The sequence below is a fragment of the Mobula birostris genome, chromosome 5 (assembly GCF_030028105.1).
Source record: "Mobula birostris isolate sMobBir1 chromosome 5, sMobBir1.hap1, whole genome shotgun sequence".
In the NCBI taxonomy this organism is placed as follows: Eukaryota; Metazoa; Chordata; class Chondrichthyes; order Myliobatiformes; family Myliobatidae; genus Mobula; species Mobula birostris.
Window position 1 is genome coordinate 189662433 of NC_092374.1, and position 21040 is coordinate 189683472.

Sequence of the window (21040 nt, forward strand, 5' to 3'; positions counted from 1 at the left end):
ATAAACTGTAAGCAGACAGCCAGAAGTTAGTTTTACAAAGGGCAGAAAAATACTGTAGGGTTAGGGAAGGATTCCATTGTTTCAGGATTTGACAATTGATGGGCTGCAGCAATTGTGGTGTGATTAAATTGCGAGTATTCCAGAGACGAGGTGAAGGTCTTTAGAGGATTATACAATTAAGATTACAATTGAGAAGGGGAAAGTCCATGGGGAAACAAAACCGTAATTTTAAAAAATAAATCACCCCAACAAACTTTGTCCCATTGGTGAGGCAATGTAGAGATTATGCAGCTCAATGTGGTTTTCACGTTGACTGCAGAAACTGCAGCACTAACCCGTCACTGTGGTCTACACCATGGGTCTGAATAAAGATAAAAATGAGTGATCAGAAAACAAGTACAACTGGAACAAGAACCAGCAGAGTGAGAGGGCAGTTAGTGCTAGAAGTACCAACCACATATTTAAAGCAGTCCTGATAAGCTGATAACCTTCATGGTTACATCCGCTAATGAGTCATGGAGGGATGGTCTACTGAGTCAGTGTGGGTGGAAGTCAGAAACAGAAAAGGGGCAATATCTCTATACCGGGTGTTTTTTATAGACCCGCAGTGATATTGGGGAGCAGATAGGGAGGCAGATTCTGGAACAGTGCAATAACAATAGGATTGCTGTGATGGGAGATTTTAACTTTCCTAATATTGACTGGCATCTCCTTAGCGCAAGGGGTTTAGATGGGGTGGAGTTTGTAGGGTGTGTTCAGGAAGGTTTCCTGACACAATATGTAGATAAGTCAACCAGAGGAAAGGCTGTTCTTGATCTGGTATTGGGAAATGAACTGGTCGAGTGTCAGATCGCTCGGTGGGAGAGCATTTTGGAGATAGTGATCACAATATCTCCTTCACCAAAGCACTGGAGACAGATCGGAGCAGACAATTTGGGAAAACATTTAATTGGGGTAGGAGGAAATATGATGCTTTTCGGCAGGAACTTGGGAGCAGATGTTCTCAGGGAACTGCATGGCAGAAATGTGGTAAATGTTCAGAGAACACTTGCATGGATTTCTGCATTGGTATGTTCCATTAAGGCAGGGAAAGGATGGCAGGGTTAAGGAATGTAGAAAGTCTACTGAAGAAAAGTTTACGAAAGGATCAAGAAACTAGGTGCTGTTACAGCTCTAGAAAATTACAAGGTTGATAGGAAGGAGCTTAAGAATGGAATTAAGAGAGCCAGAAGGGTCATGAGAAGGCCTTGGTGAGCAGGATTAAGGAAAACCCTAAGGCATTCTACAAGTATGTGAAGAGCAAAAGGATGAGCCGTGCAAGAATAGGACCAATCAGGTGTAATAGTGGAAACGTGTGCATGGAGTCGAAGGAGGTAACGGAGGTACTTAATGAAAACTTTGCTTCAGTATTCACCAGGGAAAAAAGACCTCGGCAGTTGTGGGGATAGCTTATAGCAGACTGAAAAGTTTGAGCATATAGACATTAAGGAAGAGGATGTGCTGGATGTTTTGAAAAGCATTAAGTCACTGGGACTGGATGAGATATAATCCAGGCTACTGTGAGAAGCGAGGGAGGAGATTGCTGAGCCTCTTGCAATGATCTTTGCATCATCAACAGGGACGGGAGGAGTACCGGAGGATTGAAGGATTGCATATGTTGTTTGCTTGTTCAAGAAAGGGAGTAGAGATAATCCAGGAAATTATAGACCAGTGAGCCTGTCTTCAGTAGTGGGCAAGAGTTGGAGAAGATTCTGAGAGGCAGGATTTATGAGCATTTGGAGAGATATAATCTGATTAGGGATAGTCTGCATGGCTTTGACAAGGCAAGTCATGCCTTATGAGTCTGATTGAATTCTTTGAGGATGTAACAAAACACAATGATGAAGGTAGAGCCCTGGATGTAGTATATATGGATTTCAGTAAACATTTGCTAAGGTTCCCCATTCAAAGTTCCTTCAGAAAGTAAGGAGGCATGGGATCCAAGGAGACCTTGCTTTGTGGATCCAGAATTGACTTGTACACAGAAGGCAAAGGGTAGTTGTAGATGGTTCGTATTCTGCACTCTTGCCAGTGTGGAGGATCTGGGAGATCTTGCAGTCTGTGTCTATAGGACACTCAAAGCTGCTGCGCAGGTTGACAGTGTTGTCAAGAAGGCATATGGGTTGTTCGCATTATTCAACTGTGGGATTGAGTTCAAGAGCCATGAGGTAATGTTGCAGCTATATGATCTTGGTCAGACCCCACTTGGAGTATTGTGTTCAGGTCTGGTCACCTCACTACAGGAAGGAAGTAGATACTATAGGGAGAGTGCAGAGGAGATTTACAAGGATGATGCCTAGATTGGGGAGCATGCCTTCTGAGAATAGGCTGAGTGAACTTGGCTTTTTCACCTTGGAGCGATGAAGGATAAGAGGTGACCTGATAGAGGTGTATAAGATGATGAGGGGCATTGATCGTGTGAATAGCCAGAGGCTTTCTCACAGGGCTGAAATGGCTAACACTAGGAGGCATAGTTTTAAGGTGCTTGAAAATAGGTACAGATGGGATGTCAGGGGTAAGGTTTCCACACAGAGAGTGGTGGGTGTGTGGAATGCACTGCCGGCGGTGATAGTGGAGGGGCAGAATCAACAGCGTCTTTTAAGAGACTCTTAGATAGGTACATGGAGCTTAGAAAAGTAGAGGGCTATGCACTACGGAAATTCTAGGCAGTTCCTAGAGTAGGTTACATGGTTGAAACAACAATGTGGGCTGCAGGGCCTGTAATTTGCTGTAAATTTCTATGTTCTATGTTCTTCATTGGGATTACCCTGACAGTCCGTATTTCCTTCTATAATACAGATATTTTAGAAATTTGTCTCCTTACAACACAAAGCCCCAGTATGTGACTCCATGCAGAGATATTACTGCATTATCCCACCAGGCATTGTGAAAGCTCCTCTTTCGCCGGACAATGTAGCCCCTCTCTTTGTCTTATAGAATTAAGCTTCCTCCATGGGTAAAACCTCCACACTAGTGCAAAAGTGCTCCCTCTTCAGAGGTAGATGGATGAAGATTATCATAAAACTGTTTCTTGCATGTCCCATAGTACAAAGTTCTCTAACAATTGGAAAACACTTTTGACATTACTTTATAACACAAAACCTCTCTGTTTCACCCTCTACTTTAAACTGTATACAGATCTTTTCAAATCCTTGATCTTCTAGTACTGAATTCTGAAACTATCTTGTATTCCATTCCCTTTAAACAATCTTCTGCGTTATATCCTTGGACTATGTGTTTCAGGAGTGACTCAGATAACCACACGATCTAAACACATGCTCATTGAAATTACTTTCTTTCAAGCCACAGGGACATTTACATCAACTGGATGCCAATGAAGGACATCAAAATCCAAGGGCACAGCTCACAACGATATACGATGAGATAAAATACAATCCTGATTTGAACACATTGTTGGCAGCAACGAGCATGGAACAGAAGTTCAACACTGAAAGCTGATCATCCACCACATGAAACATAAACATGGCATTGAAATGTCCTTTAATCCCAGCAATTTTTATGCTCAGCAACTTTCGGCGCTGCCTACAGCTGACACAACTGGCTTGCACACCGGGACAGCAGACCAGGCATTGGAACAGGCTTGCAAGGAGAATCCAATTTGGAAGGACTGGGAGAAGCTGGACAGATTTAAGTAAGAAATGTTGGAAATACACAGCAAGGTGATGAGTTCTAAGGTGCAGGCATGGTTTATACCTCACAGATGAGTTAGGAATAAGTGTGATGGATGGATAGCTTTCACTGAAGGAAGATCAGGGAAGACTCACTAGGTTCATTCATGGAATCAAAGGGTTACCTTATAAGGAAAGATTGGGTGGGTTGAATCTAAGCTGATCGGAGGTTATACAGTAAATCCCTGACTGTACTGATGATCAAGATTCTGCATAAATTTGACAAGATCGATGATGAGGTGATGTTTCTCCTCATGGTGAATCTAGTTTGAGGAAATATCACAGTTTAAGGTGGCAATGAAGTGGAGTTTCTCCTCAAGAGATTGTAAGCATTTGGACTTTGTGGAAGCTGAATCATTGCGTATTGCAAGGCTGCAAAATCCAGATTTTTAGTCTACAGTTAGTCAAGGGTTACGCAGGAAACTTGAGCTAAGCCAAAGCCTGATCAGACATGATCTTTGGCAGAGGAGCTTGAGGATTTTTAAGTAAACCACTGCCTCTACATATGTATACTCAGGTAGAATTGCTGTGCATGAGCTGTCAGCCACAGTGTATTTCCAACATTTCCTATTTGTTATGGTTATCGTTCGGCCATGACATTCTGTATTTTATTTAATTAACTTTTTTTACTCATGCATTTCCCTGTATGATGGTGATATGTTTGCTCTTTTCCAACACAAATATATTCTCATTTTGTTAACAAAGCATTTGGAATTGGTATGGCTTTAAACAAAGGTGCTCGGTGGTGTGGCTTAGAAAGGGCCCAGTGACAACACTGACCTAGAAATTCCAGCGTGCCTTGAAGGATTAATGCACTGGAATGGTGAAAAAGCAGTGGAGCTACTACCAGCAAAAAGACAAGTTGCTGCAGGATCTCAGCAGTTCAAGGAGCATCTGATTGTAAGGGTGAAGTAGGGGAGAGGGAGGCAAAGAGATTGTCAAAGCTCTGGAACAAGACTCTGCATCAGGACTGAGAGTGGACGGGGTAGACAGCATGAAGAGGAGTGAGACACAGAGACAGGGGTTGGTGGGTGATATAGGTAGGCCAGAGGGCCAAGGGACGATAGATCAACTACTATTTGGTCAAAACCACATCGGAGATTGAGATCAAAAGCTTTGCTCGTAAGTCACTGGTTTCAGGTTCAGTGAAGGAGGTTCTCAGAGAACAGTCTAAGATTCCTGTCAAGTGCTTCAAACATCACATTGGGTTTAGAAAGGAAAATCATGAAAGGAAGGCCCTGTTAAATTTCAGGTTTGGTATGATTTAACATTAACAAAAAACTTGCAAATGTAAAACCCTCCAACATAAATTTGTCACGTAGCGTTGGATAAAAACAGTGTAGCACTACGGAAATGTTTGACAACCACATCATTAATTTTAGCTTTAAATACTGAGGCCCATACTGAGTTTTCTTCTGACTTCTACTCTCGCCTAAAGGGAAAATAGAGCAGGCAGGGTTTTTTTTGCACAGGCAGAGTGGAGAATTTGTGATGTAAACAGGGAAATGGCAGTAACCATCAGCTGTCAGAAATACGAGAGAATTTCCCTTGTGGGAAAGAGACCTGAAGGAAATTAAGTGTTGGTAAAAACAGGAGAATCTACACCAGTTTTAAAACAGGCTGTGGCTGAGCCAAGAAATGCTGTCTTACTGTCTTCTATTTCTCTATAGACTCCGGAGTTGTTCTGCAGAGTGGAATCCTAGTGACTGCAAACCACTTTTTAGAAAAGTGGAGAGAGATGAAGCAGAGATCTACTGACACATTTGCTTAACATTAATGGCAGAAAAATTGCTAGAATTTACAATGTGTGAATGCATGCAAATGAGGGTAATATATCGATGCGGCTGGCAACTGAATAATGCATAGAAAACTGAGTGACAAAAGTAAATTGATCTTTCTCAGACCGGCATACTGTGACAGAGGGATATGTAGAGATCAGTGTTATACAGAGACATTTCACTAGACTGATTTCAGTTTGTGGTATAATGAGAGTCTGCGTAGCCTAAACCTGAATTCTGTAGAATTTAGAAGAATGAGTGGCGATCTCATTGAAGTTCACAAAATTCTCCACCGTGTGGAAACACATCTGATATTTCCACCAAATAAGGACATTTAGAACTGGGTGACAAGCATTAAAAATAACTTGTGTTTGGTCGCCTTACAGGGGCTGAAAAGGAAATGCCTATCCTTTGTTTTGGGCGGCCGGTATTTTTCACGTTTGCATAAGCAGTCTGTTAGCGCTAGCAGTAATAGAGGCGCTTAGCGTGATTTTGATGAAAAAGCGAGCTGATAATTAGATAGCGGTGAAGTTATTGTAGGCCTGACAAGGCAGGACCAAAAGTTGCTTTGCGATACAGTTTACCAGCAGAGAAAGCAAATTGATCAGGGAACGCAAATCTAGAAAGTCCGGAGAAGGTCCAAGCACACATTAGGCATTAGGTGCTATCTGGTACATCAGGAGCAAAGTAGGAACAGCAGTATAAATAGTAGTTTACTTTAAAAAATTTAAATAAATACAGTCACTTAATCTTCAGTAGTTCTTCCCCTGTAAAAGTATAATAATGCAGCCTCTGCAATGTCAGTCTTGCCTTATGTTCAGATTCATGTAATAATGCTCCCCTGGATGGTTCATATGCTAGAAATGTCAGCTGAACCAACTACTTGTAACAAGGTGGCTGAACCTGAGGAGGAGGTAGCTGACATGCAATGTTGTAGAGATTGGCAGATGTGCTCCAGATGTCCCATAGAGATACTGTGCACATGAAGAGAGCCACAGATTGAAACTCCAGACCAGAAGGAAAGAGACAGGTGTGTGACCATGGGAAAGAAGTGCAGGGTAAAAGGTACACACTGTCCGGGGTATCAACTTCAGAGATGGAAGTGACCAACCATTTTGAACATCTGACGATACTCGTCGACAGCCATGAAACCTCTGAAATAGTAGGCAGGACAGAGGGGTCCCACACGACCCTCTCTAATCCTAAACCTAAACCTCGTAAAAAGGAAACAGTGATGGTAGGGGACTCAATTGTGGGTGGGGGTGTTGAGAATCGGGTGCGTACTGACAAGGAGTCCTGTATGGTTGGTTGCCTACCAGGAGCACATTTAGGAAATCTCCCTAGATGAGTAGATAAGCTTCTGGCCAAAGGTGGGGTGGATCCATTTGTCATTGTCCACATCAGAACAAATGACATAGGTAAGGGCAGGCTGTCAGTTCCGCAATACAGGTTTAAAGAGTTTGGTGGGAAGCTTAGGGACAAAACTGAAAAGGTGGTCTTCTTGGAAGTTCTGCTTCTACCAAGCACCAGTCCAGCTAGGATGGAGGAGATCAGAGGATTTAACGCATGGCTCAAATCATGGTCAGAGGGGCATAGGTTTATGGGACATTGGAGTACCTTCTGGGGGAGATGGAACCCGTACCACCAGGACAGGTTGCATTTGAACTAGAGGGGCACTAATGTACTGGGCAGGTGTATGCTTCGGTTAGTTAAGGACTGATTAAACTTGGAAATGGGGGGTGGGGGCAGGGAAATGGTGAGAGCATCATTTTCACACCTAGAAGGTATTAAAACTGGGGTTCCACAGGGATCAGTTTTGGGAGCACTGCTGTTTCTAATTTACATTAATGATTTAGATAGGCACTTAACAAGTAAACTAGTAAAGTTTGCAGATGACATAAAATTAGGGAAATGGACTGATTCAGGCAGCAGAATCCATACAGTTAGATCTAAACAAAATTCAGATGTGCGTAGATAAATGCAGATGAAATTTAATGTAAGTGAATGTAATTTATTACATATAGGAAGTAGAAATATTAGATATAAATATACATTGTGGGTCTTGTTAGAAAGTGCACTGTATCAGAATCTGTATGAGAAGGATTTGCGTGTCCTGGTAGACTCATCACTATCAAAATCTAGACAATGCATGGAAGCGATCAGGAAGGCTCATAGAAAGCTGGGCTATATAATGCGCTCAGTGGAGTTCACGCCTACAGATCTTAAGCTGTATAATGCACTTGTGAGGCCACACCTTGAGTACTCTGTACAATTTTGGTCTCTATGTTTGGTCTCTAACTTTGAAGGTATGAGACGTGAATTAGCTAAGATAGACTGGCAAATGACACTTAAAGGATTGACGGTGGCAAGCATTTAAAGGTTGCATGGATGAACTGCAACAAATGTTCATCCCAGTTTGGCAAAAGAATAAATCAAGGAAGGTAGTGCACCCGTGGCTGACAAGAGAAATTAGGGATAGTATCAATTCCAAAGAAGAAGCATACAAATTAGCCAGAGAAAGTGGCTCACCTGAGGACTGGGAGAAATTCAGAGTTCAGCAGAGGAGGACAAAGGGCTTAATTAGGAAGGGGAAAAAAGATTATGAGAGAAAACTGGCAGGCAACATAAAAATGGACTGTAAAAGCTTTTATAGATATGTAAAAAGGAAAAGACTGGTAAAGACAAATGTAGGTCCCCTGCAGACAGAAACAGGTGAATTGATTATGGGGAGCAAGGACATGGCAGACCAACTGAATAATTACTTTGGTTCTGTCTTCACTAAGGAGGACATAAATAATCTTCCAGAAATAGTAGGGGACAGAGGGTCCAGTGAGATGGAGGAACTGAGCGAAATACATGTTAGTAGGGAAGTGGTGTTAGGTAAATTGAAGGGATTGAAGGCAGATAAATCCCCAGGGCCAGATGGTCTGCATCCCAGGGTGCTTAAGGAAGTAGCCCAAGAAATAGTGGATGCATTAGTGATAATTTTTCAAAACTCGTTAGATTCTGGACTAGTTCCTGAGGATTGGAGGGTGGCTAATGTAACCCCACTTTTTAAAAAAGGAGGGAGAGAGAAACCGGGGAATTATAGACCGGTTAGCCTAACGTCGGTGGTGGGGAAACTGCTGGAGTCAGTTATCAAGGATGTGATAACAGCACATTTGGAAAGCGGTGAAATGATCGGACAAAGTCAGCATGGATTTGTGAAAGGAAAATCGTGTCTGACGAATCTCATAGAATTTTTTGAGGATGTAACTACTAGAGTGGATGGGGGAGAACCAGTGGATGTGGTATATTTGGATTTTCAGAAGGCTTTTGACAAGGTCCCACATAGGAGATTAGTGTGCAAACTTAAAGCACACGGTATTGGGGGTAAAGTATTGGTGTGGGTGGAGAGTTGGTTAGCAGACAGGAAGCAAAGAGTGGGAATAAACGGGACCTTTTCAGAATGGCAGGCGGTGACTAGTGGGGTACCGCAAGGCTCAGTGCTGGGACCCCAGTTGTTTACAATATATATTAATGACTTGGATGAGGGAATTAAATGCAGCATCTCCAAGTTTGCGGATGACACGAAGCTGGGTGGCAGTGTTAGCTGTGAGGAGGATGCTGAGAGGATGCAGGGTGACTTGGATAGGTTGGGTGAGTGGGCAAATTCATGGCAGATGCAATTTAATGTGGATAAATGTGAAGTTATCCACTTTGGTGGCAAAAATAGGAAAACAGATTATTATCTGAATGGTGGCCGATTAGGAAAAGGGGAGGTGCAACGAGACCTGGGTGTCATTATACACCAGTCATTGAAAGTGGGCATGCAGGTACAGCAGGCGGTGAAAAAGGCGAATGGTATGCTGGCATTTATAGCGAGAGGATTTGAGTACAGGAGCAGGGAGGTACTACTGCAGTTATACAAGGCCTTGGTGAGACCACACCTGGAGTATTGTGTGCAGTTTTGGTCCCCTAATCTGAGGAAAGACATCCTTGCCATAGAGGGAGTACAGAGAAGGTTCACCAGATTGATTCCTGGGATGGCAGGACTTTCATATGAAGAAAGACTGGATGAACTGGATGAACTTGTACTTGTTGGAATTTAGAAGATTGAGGGGGGATCTGATTGAAACGTATAAGATCCTAAAGGGATTGGACAGGCTAGATGCAGGAAGATTGTTCCCGATGTTGGGGAAGTCCAGAACGAGGGGTCACAGTTTGAGGATAGAGGGGAAGCCTTTTAGGACCGAGATTAGGAAAAACTTCTTCACACAAAGAGTGGTGAATCTGTGGAATTCTCTGCCACAGGAAACAGTTGAGGCCAGTTCATTGGCTATATTTAAGAGGGAGTTAGACATGGCCCTTGTGGCTACGGGGGTCAGGGGGTATGGAGGGAAGGCTGGGGCGGTGTTCTGAGTTGGATGATCAGCCATGATCATAATAAATGGCGGTGCAGGCTCGAAGGGCCAAATGGCCTACTCCTGCACCTATTTTTCTATGTTTCTATGTTTTCTATGTTTTGTGAGGGACGTGACGGCACTGGAAAGAGTTCATAGAAGGATGACTAGACTCATTCTAGGGTCTGCAGGGTATGAGCTATGAAGAAAGATCGAAAGAATTAAATATGTTTTAGCCTAAGTAGATGTAGAATGAGAGGAGACATGATAGAAGTGTTCAAAATCATTAAGGTGGATTTGAGGTTTGAAGTAGCCAGTGGTTACTAATAAAACAGCTGTAGCCATCAGATTGCGCTCGTTCTTAACTTCCAAAGAACCTTCTGGACCAGATAACCTCCAGCTCCAACAGCAGCATCTGTGGGAAGGGAAACAGAGTTAATGTTGCAGATGAAGATCCTGCTTTGTGTCAGTTCCAGAGAGGGAAGGGTAAGGATGAGGGGATGGAAGGAAAATCTCTAACAAAAAATAAGTTACCTTAAACAGTCTTACAGGAGGAGGTCATCACTTCCCTGTCTATAGGTGACTCGTTATAGAGCCTTATGGCTGAGGATGTTTAACGCCTGTGAAAATAGCAATCAGAGGCTCAGAAAGTGCCGAGATCAAGTACTGCCAATAAGAGAAAAAATGATTACTATCATAGAGCTTCCTCCATTAACGTCAATCAGCAAATGAGACATGTCCTATTCTCCTTACTACCTTCTAGGAGGTGGTACTAGAGCATGAAGGCACATGCTCAATGTTTTAGGAACAGTTTCTTCCTTCTGAAATCAGATTTGACTCATTTCATGAACTCATGAACACCACCCCACTATTCCTCTTTTGCACCATTTGTTTTTAATTATAAAGCTATTTTTTCACTGTCCTGCTGCCACAACACAACAACTTCCACAAAATGTGTCAGACAATGAACCTCTGATTCTAAGACGGATAATATCTCTATCCATCTCCACACTTAATTTAGGTAAAGTCTGCTCTTTCAAAGAAAATAAATCAATAGAGTTCATTACTTCTCTTTTGACGATTTTGTTCTTGTTTTGAATTCCCAGTTCTGTTTTTTTTTCCATAACAATAAAACTGATGTTTATTGTTATGAAGGCATCTAGATTTCTGCTTTCACAAATTGTCCTTCTGCATTTGTGAAAAATGACTTCAAATAAACTTGCCCACTGACAAAAGGCATTTATACATTTCCCAAAAGCATAAACCACTGTAAAATTTATATATCAAGGTTAGAAAAAATCTGCAGGCAACGATCACATCAGAATTAGCAAGGTTGAGGTAAATAGTGGCATTGCAAATTATCTGAAGGACATCTCAATGCTACCTGGTGACACCTCAGTGTGATGCCACAATCATGTGAGAACAGACGTTTTTGCCCTTGTGATTGTTGATACATAAACCAATGCACTGACTGTACTGCTGTCTCAAAACAGCAACTTTCCCATCATGGGTCAGTGATAATAAATCTGATTCTGAACTGAAAGTTATAGTTCCATCATAAGAGTTTGCCCATTTAAGGTAGAGCTGGGGAAGGATTTCTGCGTTCAGAGTCTTGTTGCTCTGTGGAATTCAGAAAGTCGAGAGCTGCAGGGGCTGACTTCTTGCGGAAATGTACACATTTATATTGGCTTCAGAGAAGTTGAAGCAAGTGGGGAGTAGGCTTGGAAATGGAATTGCCAAAATCAGGTCAGCAATGATCCTGTTGAATGATCGAACAGGTTTGACAGACCACATTGATTGGTCTACACTATACTGATTGGCCTGACCTCAAATAATAATAAGGCAGCCTACAGAACGGAAGTCATCACCCTGACAGTGGTGTCAAGGAAACAATCTCTCCCTCAATGTCACAAAAACAAAGGAGCTGATTGTGGACTACAGGAGGAATGGAGACAGGCTATGGATCTGGGGTTGAGAGGGTGAACAGCTTTAAGTTCCTCGGCATAAACATCACCGAGGATCTCGTGTTGTCTGTACATACTAGCTGTGTGGTGAAAAAGGCACAACAGCGTACCTTTCACCTCAGATGGTTGAAGAAGTTTAGTATGGTCCCCCAAACTCTAAGAACTTTCTACAGGGGCACGATTGAGAGCATCCTGACTGGCTGCATCACTGACTGGTATGGGAACGGTACTTCCCTCAATCACAGGACTCTGCAGAGAGTGGTGTGGACAGCCCAGAAGTGAACTTCCCACTATTCAGGACATTTACAGACAGGTGTGTAAAAAGAGCCTGAAGGATCATTGGGGACCTAAGTCACCCCAACCACAAACTGTTCCAGCTGCTACCATCCAGGAAACAGTACCGCAGCCAGGACCAGTTTTTTCCACCAGGCCATCAGACTGCTTAATTCATGCTGACGCAACTGTATTTCTATGTTATATTGACTATCCTGTTGTACATAATATTTATTATAAATTACTATAATTGTATATTGCACATTTAGACAGATAATGTAAAGACTTTTAATTTTCATGTACATGAAGGATGTAAGTAATAAATTCAATTCAGTTCAATTCATGGATTCCTTCTCAAGTCAAGTCACTTTTTATTGTCATTTCAACCATATCTGCTGGTACAGTACACAGTAAAAACGAGACAATGTTTTTCAGGACCATGGTGCTACATGAAACCGTACAAAAACTACACTGAACTACGTAAAAAACAACACAAAACTACACTAGACTACAGACCTGCCCAGGACTGCATAAAGTGCACAAAAGAGTGCAGGCATTACAATAAATAATAGATAAGACAATATGCACAGTAGAGGGCAGTAGGTTGGTGTCAGTCCAGGTTTTGGGTATTCAGGAGTCTGATGGCTTGGGGGAAGAAACTGTTACATAGTCTGGTCGTGAGAGCCTGAATGCTTCAGTGTCTTTTGCCAGGTGGCAGGAGGGAGAAGAGTTTGTATGAGGGGTGCGTGGGGTCCTTCATAATGCTGTTTGCTTTACGGATGCAGCGTGTGGTGTAAGTGTCTCTAATGGTGGGAAGAGAGACCCCGACGATCTTCTCAGCTAACCTCACTATCCGCTGCAGGGTCTTGCAATCCGAGATGGTGCAATTTCTGAACCAGGCAGTGATGCAGCTGCACCAAGAAATTTGGTGTTCTGCACTTATTACTTGTGTATAAAGTTACATAATGGAATGAAGTCATGGTATCACTAAAAAAAGACAATGATTTAAGATTCCGTGCCTTGCTGGAACGGATACAAACATTACTTAGCTAAAATGCAAGTCCAGCTATTAATGCTTGTAATGATAATGCAAAGGAATATGGCCATATACGCTCATTAGGTAAGCCTGCTTGTCAATGCAAATATCTAATCGGGCAATCATGTGGCAGCAATTCAATGCATAAGTGCAGCAGACATGGTCAAGATGTTCAGTTGTTGTTCAATTAAACATCAGAATGCGGAAGGAATGTGAGCTACGTGACTGCCCATGGAATGATTGGAGGTTATTGTTTGAATTTCTCAGAAATTGCTATCTCCTGAGGTTTTCTTTTAAAGTTTACAGAGAATGGTGTTAGAAACAAAAAAAAAACATCTAGTGAATTGCAGTTCGTGAACAAAAACACTTTGTTAATGAGAGGTCAAAGAATAGCCAGACCAGATCGAGCTGACAGGAAGGCCACAGCGACTCAATAACCACACACTACAACAGTGGTGTGCAAAAGATCATTGCTGAATGCACAAAACGCCAAACCTTGAAGTGGATGGGCTACAACAGCAGAAGACCACAAACGTACACTCAGTGGCCACTTTATAAGTACACTGAGTATAGAAGTGCTGTGACTAGACAGGAACTATCCAGTTCAGCATAACGTGATGAAAAAAATGTTGTGCTTAACTTTAATAACCAAGTCTGGGAGCACAATGCAGAACAGAGGGCCATACAGCAAGGACAAGGACCCATTGGCTTGAATGGTCAACGCTAATCAAGATGCATGAGAAAGATCTCAGGAATGAGGTTAATGTATGAGGAGCATTTGAGATGGCTCTGGGACTTGAGATGTACTCGCTACAGTTTAGAAGAATGAGGGGGGCTTCTGACTGAAACTTAACAAATATTGAAAGGCCTAGATAGAGTGGACGTGGAGAGGATATTTCCAACAGTGAGAGAGTCTTGGACCAGAGGGCATAGACTCAGAATACAACAACCTCCCCCTAGAATGGAGATGAGGAATTTCTTTAGTCAGAGGGAGGAATTCTTTAGTCAGAGGGTGGAATTCATTGCCACAGATGGCCATGGAGGCCTAGTCATTAGCTATACTTATATTAATAAGTTTTGATTTGTAAGGGCATCAAAGGTTATGGGGAGAAGGCAGGAGAGGGGATAATATATGAGCCATAATGAAACGGTGGAGTAAACCCAATGGGCCTAATTCTGCTCCTCTTCCTTATGGTTATACCCAAATTCTGATGCTATGTCTTATGCCCCATTCAAGGTTGTTTCAGTTTCCAATGTTTCCCGCATAACCTTGTAAACTTCTCCAATCCATGTACCTGTCCAAAAAGTTATTATTGTACCTGCCTCAACCAGTTCCTCTGGCAGCTCATTTTACATACAAAGCATGCTTTGAATAAAAGTTTGCCTATCAGGTTTTTGTTTAATCCTTCCTCTCTTCTCTTAAACATATGTCCTTTATTTCTTGATTTCCCCAGCTCTGGGAAAGAGACTGTGGGCATTCAACCTATCAAGGCCCCACTTGATTTTAAACACCTCGGAACGATCACCTCTCAGTCTCTTCTGCTCTATAAATAAAATCCTAATTTTTAAAAAATCTGTCCAAATTTACCCTATAATCCAGTCCCTCAAGTATTAACATTCTTCTAAATAATTTCTCTACACTTTACAGCATAGTAACATCTCTCCATTAGCAGAATCAGAATTAGGTTTAATATCACTGATATAGGTATGATGTTTGTTGTTTTGTAGCAGTAAAACAAAACTACATATTGCATAAAGAAATATATGCAAATAGAGAGCAAAATTGGTGAGGTACTGTTTATTAATTGTTCACCGTCTGTTCAGGAATCTGATGGTGGAGAGGAAGAAGCTGTTCCTAACATGTTGACCATGTATCTTCAGGCTCCCGTACCTCCTCCATGATGGTAGTAATAAGAAAGCAGGTCTGGGTGATGGGTGACCAAAGCTGAACACAATATAATTGCAGTCTTACCAGCAACCTGTACAACCACAGCATGGTCTTTCAACTTCTAACCTAATATCCTGAAGATCAGCATGCCTAAACTCCTCTTCAGCATTCTGTCTACCCGTCAGTGAAACATGTACATGCATTCCAAGATCCTTCTGTTCTAGAACGTCTCGCTGGTTTCTGCTGGTCACTGTGAAAGTCCTACTTAGATTTTGTTTTCCAAAATGCAACATCTCGCACTTCTCTAATGTCAGCCAAAATGTCAGTGAAACTATTGGGTGGCCTATTAAAAACCTCAACTGTTTTACTAAAGCCTTTTAAGGAAAAGAAATTCACTGTTGCATTCAGTCTAACCATCCTGTGACAGCAGCATTCAGATCCATATAATTGTGGTTGATTCAAAACTCCACAAAGTGACCAGGAAGACACTTGGTTTGTACAATTAGGAATAAGAAAGGGATGTTGGTCTTGCTAGGGAATTTGGCATGGTGAGAATGGTTATGAACTGCAGAAAATTCCAAATACAGGATCTGACAGTTTCATGCTGATTAAAATACTGACTTCACTGGTGTTAACAACCTACCTTCGGAATGATAGGACTCGCAAACTCCTTGCCAGGTCAGAAAAATAAACTAGCAAGAAACCATCAAAGTGAAAACATATCCCGTACCGCAATAGCTACAGGTAAAGCATGTCACAGAATCAGAGCTGGCCTCTTCTACACTTGTATGGACGTATAAAATATGAATATGGACACATCTCGGCATCCACATCTCGGCTGACCTCACCTCGACTGCCCATATCTTTTATCAGGTGGGGAAGGCCCAACAGAGGCTCTACTTCCTAAGGAAGCTAAAGCACGCTCTCCTCCCTCATCACCTGCTGATCAACTTCTATCAGACAACTATAGAGAGCCTCCTGACGTATTGCTGTGCAGTGTGGTTTGCCAGCTGCACAGAACAGAACAGGAAGGACTTGCAGCGGGTGGTGAGGGTAGCAGAGCGGGTTATTGGCACAACATAACCCTCCCTCAGAGTCATTTATACGGGCAGACTCCAAAAGAAGGCTACTTGTATTTCAAAGGATCCTACTCATCCTGGACATCACCTGTTTTCCCCTCTACCTTCTGGGAAGAGGTACAGAGCATTAAGGACGAAAACAAAGAGACTCCTTAACAGCTTCTACCCACAAGCATTGAAATGTATAACACCCCCTTCCCTTCTCCTGCCCCCCTCCTAAGACGGCGGCAGCTAAATGCATCCCACTTCCAGGAATGGCAGGTGTACAATAGTCCTACCCCCCCACCCCATCCATATATTATTAATTTTGGACTGCACTCCTGAGGTCTTAGAGTTTATTTTATGTATATATTCTTTGTCATGCTGCAAAACGTTGAGCTGCTAAACTGTGTTTCATTGCTCCACAACAATGACAATAAAGATATTCTAAATTAGAAATTCTAATTCTAAATCTCTGCAAGGAGTTTTCAGTGCTGACTACCCACCAATTCTGGATGAATCAATTATATTGTCTCCATTAAGTACCTTTGAATGCATAATGACATGCCAGATGAGATAGCCGTATGGCATGTTGCAAGGTCCAGAGATGTCCTGGATTGGTTGAGCCCCTTAGGGGATCGGCTACTGTGGACTGGATGTTGTGTGATGAGCCCATTTGAACAGGGAGCTAACAGATCAGGAACCCTGAGGAGGCTGTGGCCGTAATATGATAGAATTCACCCTGCACTCTGAGAGGAAGAAGCTGAAGTTACATGTATCAGAATTACAGTGGAGAAAAAGGAGTTACAGAGGTACGAGAGAGGAGCTAGTCAAAGTTGATTGGAAAGAGACAGTAGTAGGGATTACGACAGATCAGTAATTTGTAAGCCGCAAAATAGATAACATCCCAAAGAAGTAGTATTGCAAAGGCAGAATGACACAACTGTGGCTGACAAGGGAAGTCAAAGCCAACATAAAAGCAAAAAAATATAAGAGAGCAAAAATTGGTGGGAAATTAGAGGATTAGTAAGCTTTTAAAAACCTACAGAAGGCAACTAAAAAAGCCGTAAGGAGAGAAAAGATGAAATATGAGGGTAAACTAGCCAATAATAGGCTACCAAAAGTTTTTTCAGATATATAGAGAGGAAGAGAGGCGAGTGTAGATATCGGACCAGTGGAAAATTACGCTGCAGACAAGGAAATGGCAGATGAATAAGTACGAGGGGTGATTGATAAGTTTGTGGCCTAAGCTAGACGGAGTCAATTTTAGAAAACCTAGCACATTTATTTTTCAACATAGTCCCCTCCTACATGTACACACTTAGTCCAACAGTCGTGGAGCATACAGATCCCTTCTTTGTAGAAGTGGTCCTCAGCAGGGGTGATTGATAAGTTCATGGCCTAATGTAGAAGGAGATGAGTTATTAACTTCAAACTTTCTGCATTATCACTCAAAGAGTTGAACTGCATGTGCATGTAACGAGAGCGTCTTGGACCTCCAGGTGGTCCACAGCTGGGATGATTGATAAATTCGTGGCCTAAGGTAGAAGGAGATGCAGCTCTCGTTAGATGCACGTGCAGTTCTACTCTTTGAGTGAAAACGCAGAAAGTTTGAAGTTAATAACTCATCTCCTTCTACCTTAGGCCACAAACTTATCAATCACTCCTGCTGTGGACCACTTCTGGAGGTCCAGGATGCCGACTTCTACAAAGAAGGGATCTGTATGCTCCATGACCGCTGGACTAAGTGTGCAAATGTAGGAGGAGACTATGTTGAAAAATAAATGTGCTAGGTTTTCTAAAATTGACTCCTTCTACCTTAGGCCATGAACTTATCAATCACCCCTCGTACTTGGCACCAACTGTCTTTGTAGAAGACACTAGCAGTATGCCGGATGTTCAAGAATGTCAGAGAGCAGAAGTGATTAAAGTTGTTATTACTAGGGAAAAGGTGCTTAGGAATCTGAAAGGCCTGAAGATAAAGCGTTCTGAAAGAGGTAGCTGAAGATATTGTGGAGGCAATAGTAATGATCTTTCATGCATCTCTAGATTCTATCATGGTTCCAGAAGGCTGGAAAATTACAGATACCACTCCACTATTCAAGAAGAGAGGGAGGCAGAAGAAAGGATATTATCGGAGAGTTAGCCTGACCTCAGTGGGTGGGAAGATGTTGGAGTTGATTGATAGGGATTGAAGTTTCAGGGTACTTGGAGGCACAATGTAAAATAGGCCAAAGTCTGCATGGTTTCCTGAAAGGAAAATTTTGCCTGACAAATCTGTTAGAATTCCTTGAGGAAATAACAGGCAGGACAAAGTCATATTGGTGAATGTTGTGTGCTTGGATTTTTAGAAGGGCTTTAACAAGCTGCTGCACACAAGGTTGCTTAGCAAGATAAGAGACCATCATGGATAGAGCATTGGCTGATTGGCAGAAGGCGAAGAGTGGGGCAAAAGGGAGTGTTTTCTGATCGGCTGCCAGTGCCTATTGCTCTTCCACAGATGACATGGCGATAGGTAGAGGTAGTGTTGAGGAAGCAGAGAGGCTGCAGGAGGACTTACAGATTAAGAGAATGGGCAAAGAAGTGGCTGATGGAAGAGAGTTTTGGGAAATGTATGGTCATGCACTTTGGTAGAAGGAATAAAAGCACAGACTATTTTCTAAACAGGGAATTAAAAAATCAGAGGTGCAAAGGGGCTTCAGAATCCTAGTGCAGGATTCCATGAAGGTTAACTTGCAGGTTGAGTCAGTGGTGATGAAGCAAATGCAATGCAAGCATTCATTTCAACAGGACTAGAATATAAAAACAAACATGCAATGCTGAGGCTTTATAAGTGAGGACTCACTTGGAGTACAGTGGGCAGTTTTCAGCCCCTTATCTAAGAAGAGATGTGCTAACATTAGACAGGGTTCAAAGGAGGTTGACAAAATGATTCTATGAATGAAAGGCTTATTTGAGGAAAGTTTGATGGCTCTGGGCCTGTATTTGCTAGAATTTAGAAGGGGTGGGGGGAGTCTCATTGAAACCTTTCTGAATGTTGAACGGCCTAGAGTGAATGTGGACAGAATGTTTTCTGTAGTGGGGGAGTCTAGGACCAGTGGGCAGAGCCTCTGAATAGAGGGACATTCAATTAGAACAGAGATGAGGAGGAATTTCTTTAGCCAGAGAATGGTGAATCTGTGGAATTAATTGCCGAAGGCAGCTATGGAGGCCAAGTTATTGGGTGTATTTAAGAAAAGAGGCTGATAGATTCTTGATAAGTCAGGGCATGTAAGGTTACACGGAGAAGGCGGGAGAAATACGTTGAGAGGAAAATAAAGCAGCTATGATCAAATGCCAGAGCATATTCGATGAGTTGATTCGGCTGCCATGTCTTATGCCATGAAGCAAGTCTTTTGGGGACTAAAGGAACACTGGAAACACATTGCACATTATTCTGTGAGTGGGTTAAAAATATTTTAAGATATGACTATGGTCAAATTCAGAAAATGCCAGCAAAATATAAAACATGGTGCCGAGTTATATTATTATAGTTTCATTTATATTTTATCTAGTGCCACTGAGAGATGCATCCTACCATGCACCAGTATACCAGCATTTGGAGCAAGTAACTGATTTGAATAAATGTTTAAACTTCATGTCACAGAAGACCTTTGTGCCTTAATTACAAGTGAACTCTATGTATAGCAAATAATATCATTCCTATGGATAGAAATTCAACTATGCTTGCAATATGCACCAAAATGACATTATTTGCAGTGGGAGTTCAGGGCAGGGAAATTGAGCCTTTGTCCTCATGCACAAGACATTTGTGCATGGTATTTATTTTATATTTCAAAAATAAACTTTTATTCATTTGCACTTGTATTTTTTAAATTAACATCTCAAAACTGTTTACATTCATGGTCAATACATTCAATAGTATTACCTTAGTTTTTTACAACATAAAACCATTGCTGCTCATGTGGCCCTCTGGAGTGATACACCATTTCAAAGTTTCACGGGGCTTGCTCACGTGGACTCAGCCCCTCAATGTACAGTAGTGTAAGGGCCCCATACTATGGTCCTTCCCACTGAGCCTTAGCATTGTCTGCATCATGTTTCAATGCATCCTTCAGCACATACTCCTTCATCCTGGAGGATGCATTCTGCAGCATTCCTTTAGGAACATCTCACTGTGCTGGAACACTAACAACTTTTGGGCAGAACTTTTGAGTTGATGAGCTTCTTGATTTCCATCTGCTGGTGTGTCCTGGGAGCAGCCCATGGATCAGAGACCTCTGTTACACAACTGCTTGGGAGGAACCAAGACAAGGATTCTTGCATCATTCTCCACACCCACATGATAAATCCACTGTCTGCAAAGAAATGGGAGACCGTCTCTTCTCTGCCACAGCCATCCTGAGGGCAGCATGCATTGGAACAATATCATCATCTGTACAGGAAGGATCTGACTGCGAGGGGCCCCCCCTCTGTCCACCAAGCAAAGTCTGGTGCTTGTTGATGAGTACTGGCCATGAGGCATCCTGCTAGATGATTTGGATAGCTTGCTTGATGAACCACACCTCAGACTCCCTGGAGTCCTGTCCTGCAGAGTCCAAAGAAGCGTCCCTGCTGACCATTGCCTGACTGACTTGTGGCAAAGGTGTTTCCTTGGAAGAAGTTTTCCATGAGACCATAAGATATAGTAGCAGAATTAGGATATTTGGCTCATCAAGTCTGCTCTGCCATTTCATCATGGCTGACATTCCCTCCTCAGCCACAATCTCCCACCTTCTTCCCACATCCCTTCAGCCCTGACTAAGAGTCTATGAATGTCTGCCTTAAATATACCCAATGATTTGGCTTCCACAGCTGCCTGTGGCAATGAATTCCACAGAATCACCACTTGCTGGCTAAAGAAATTCCTAATCTCTGTTCTAAATGGCCGTCC

General features: G+C 42.3%; 2 protein-coding genes across 2 annotated transcripts in view; one reads left to right on the forward strand and one right to left on the reverse strand.

The window, feature by feature from the left end:
* The window catches only part of LOC140198159 (SLAM family member 9-like), a 70699-nt gene extending 66267 nt beyond the window's left edge, over positions 1-4432 (forward strand). The window contains exon 6 of the mRNA XM_072259144.1: positions 3343-4432. Coding sequence (XP_072115245.1) covers positions 3343-3498 — 156 coding nt within the window. The 3' untranslated portion in view covers positions 3499-4432. The remainder of the gene's footprint in view (positions 1-3342) is intronic.
* Positions 4433-9331: 4899 nt separating this feature from the next.
* Positions 9332-21040, reverse strand: part of LOC140198157 (RNA-binding protein 4B-like) — an 82762-nt gene continuing 71053 nt past the window's right edge. The window contains exons 4-5 of the transcript XR_011886114.1: positions 10423-10508; positions 9332-10303 (exon numbers count right to left, since the gene is read on the reverse strand). The gene's annotated coding sequence lies outside the window, so the exon portion shown is untranslated. The remainder of the gene's footprint in view (positions 10304-10422; positions 10509-21040) is intronic.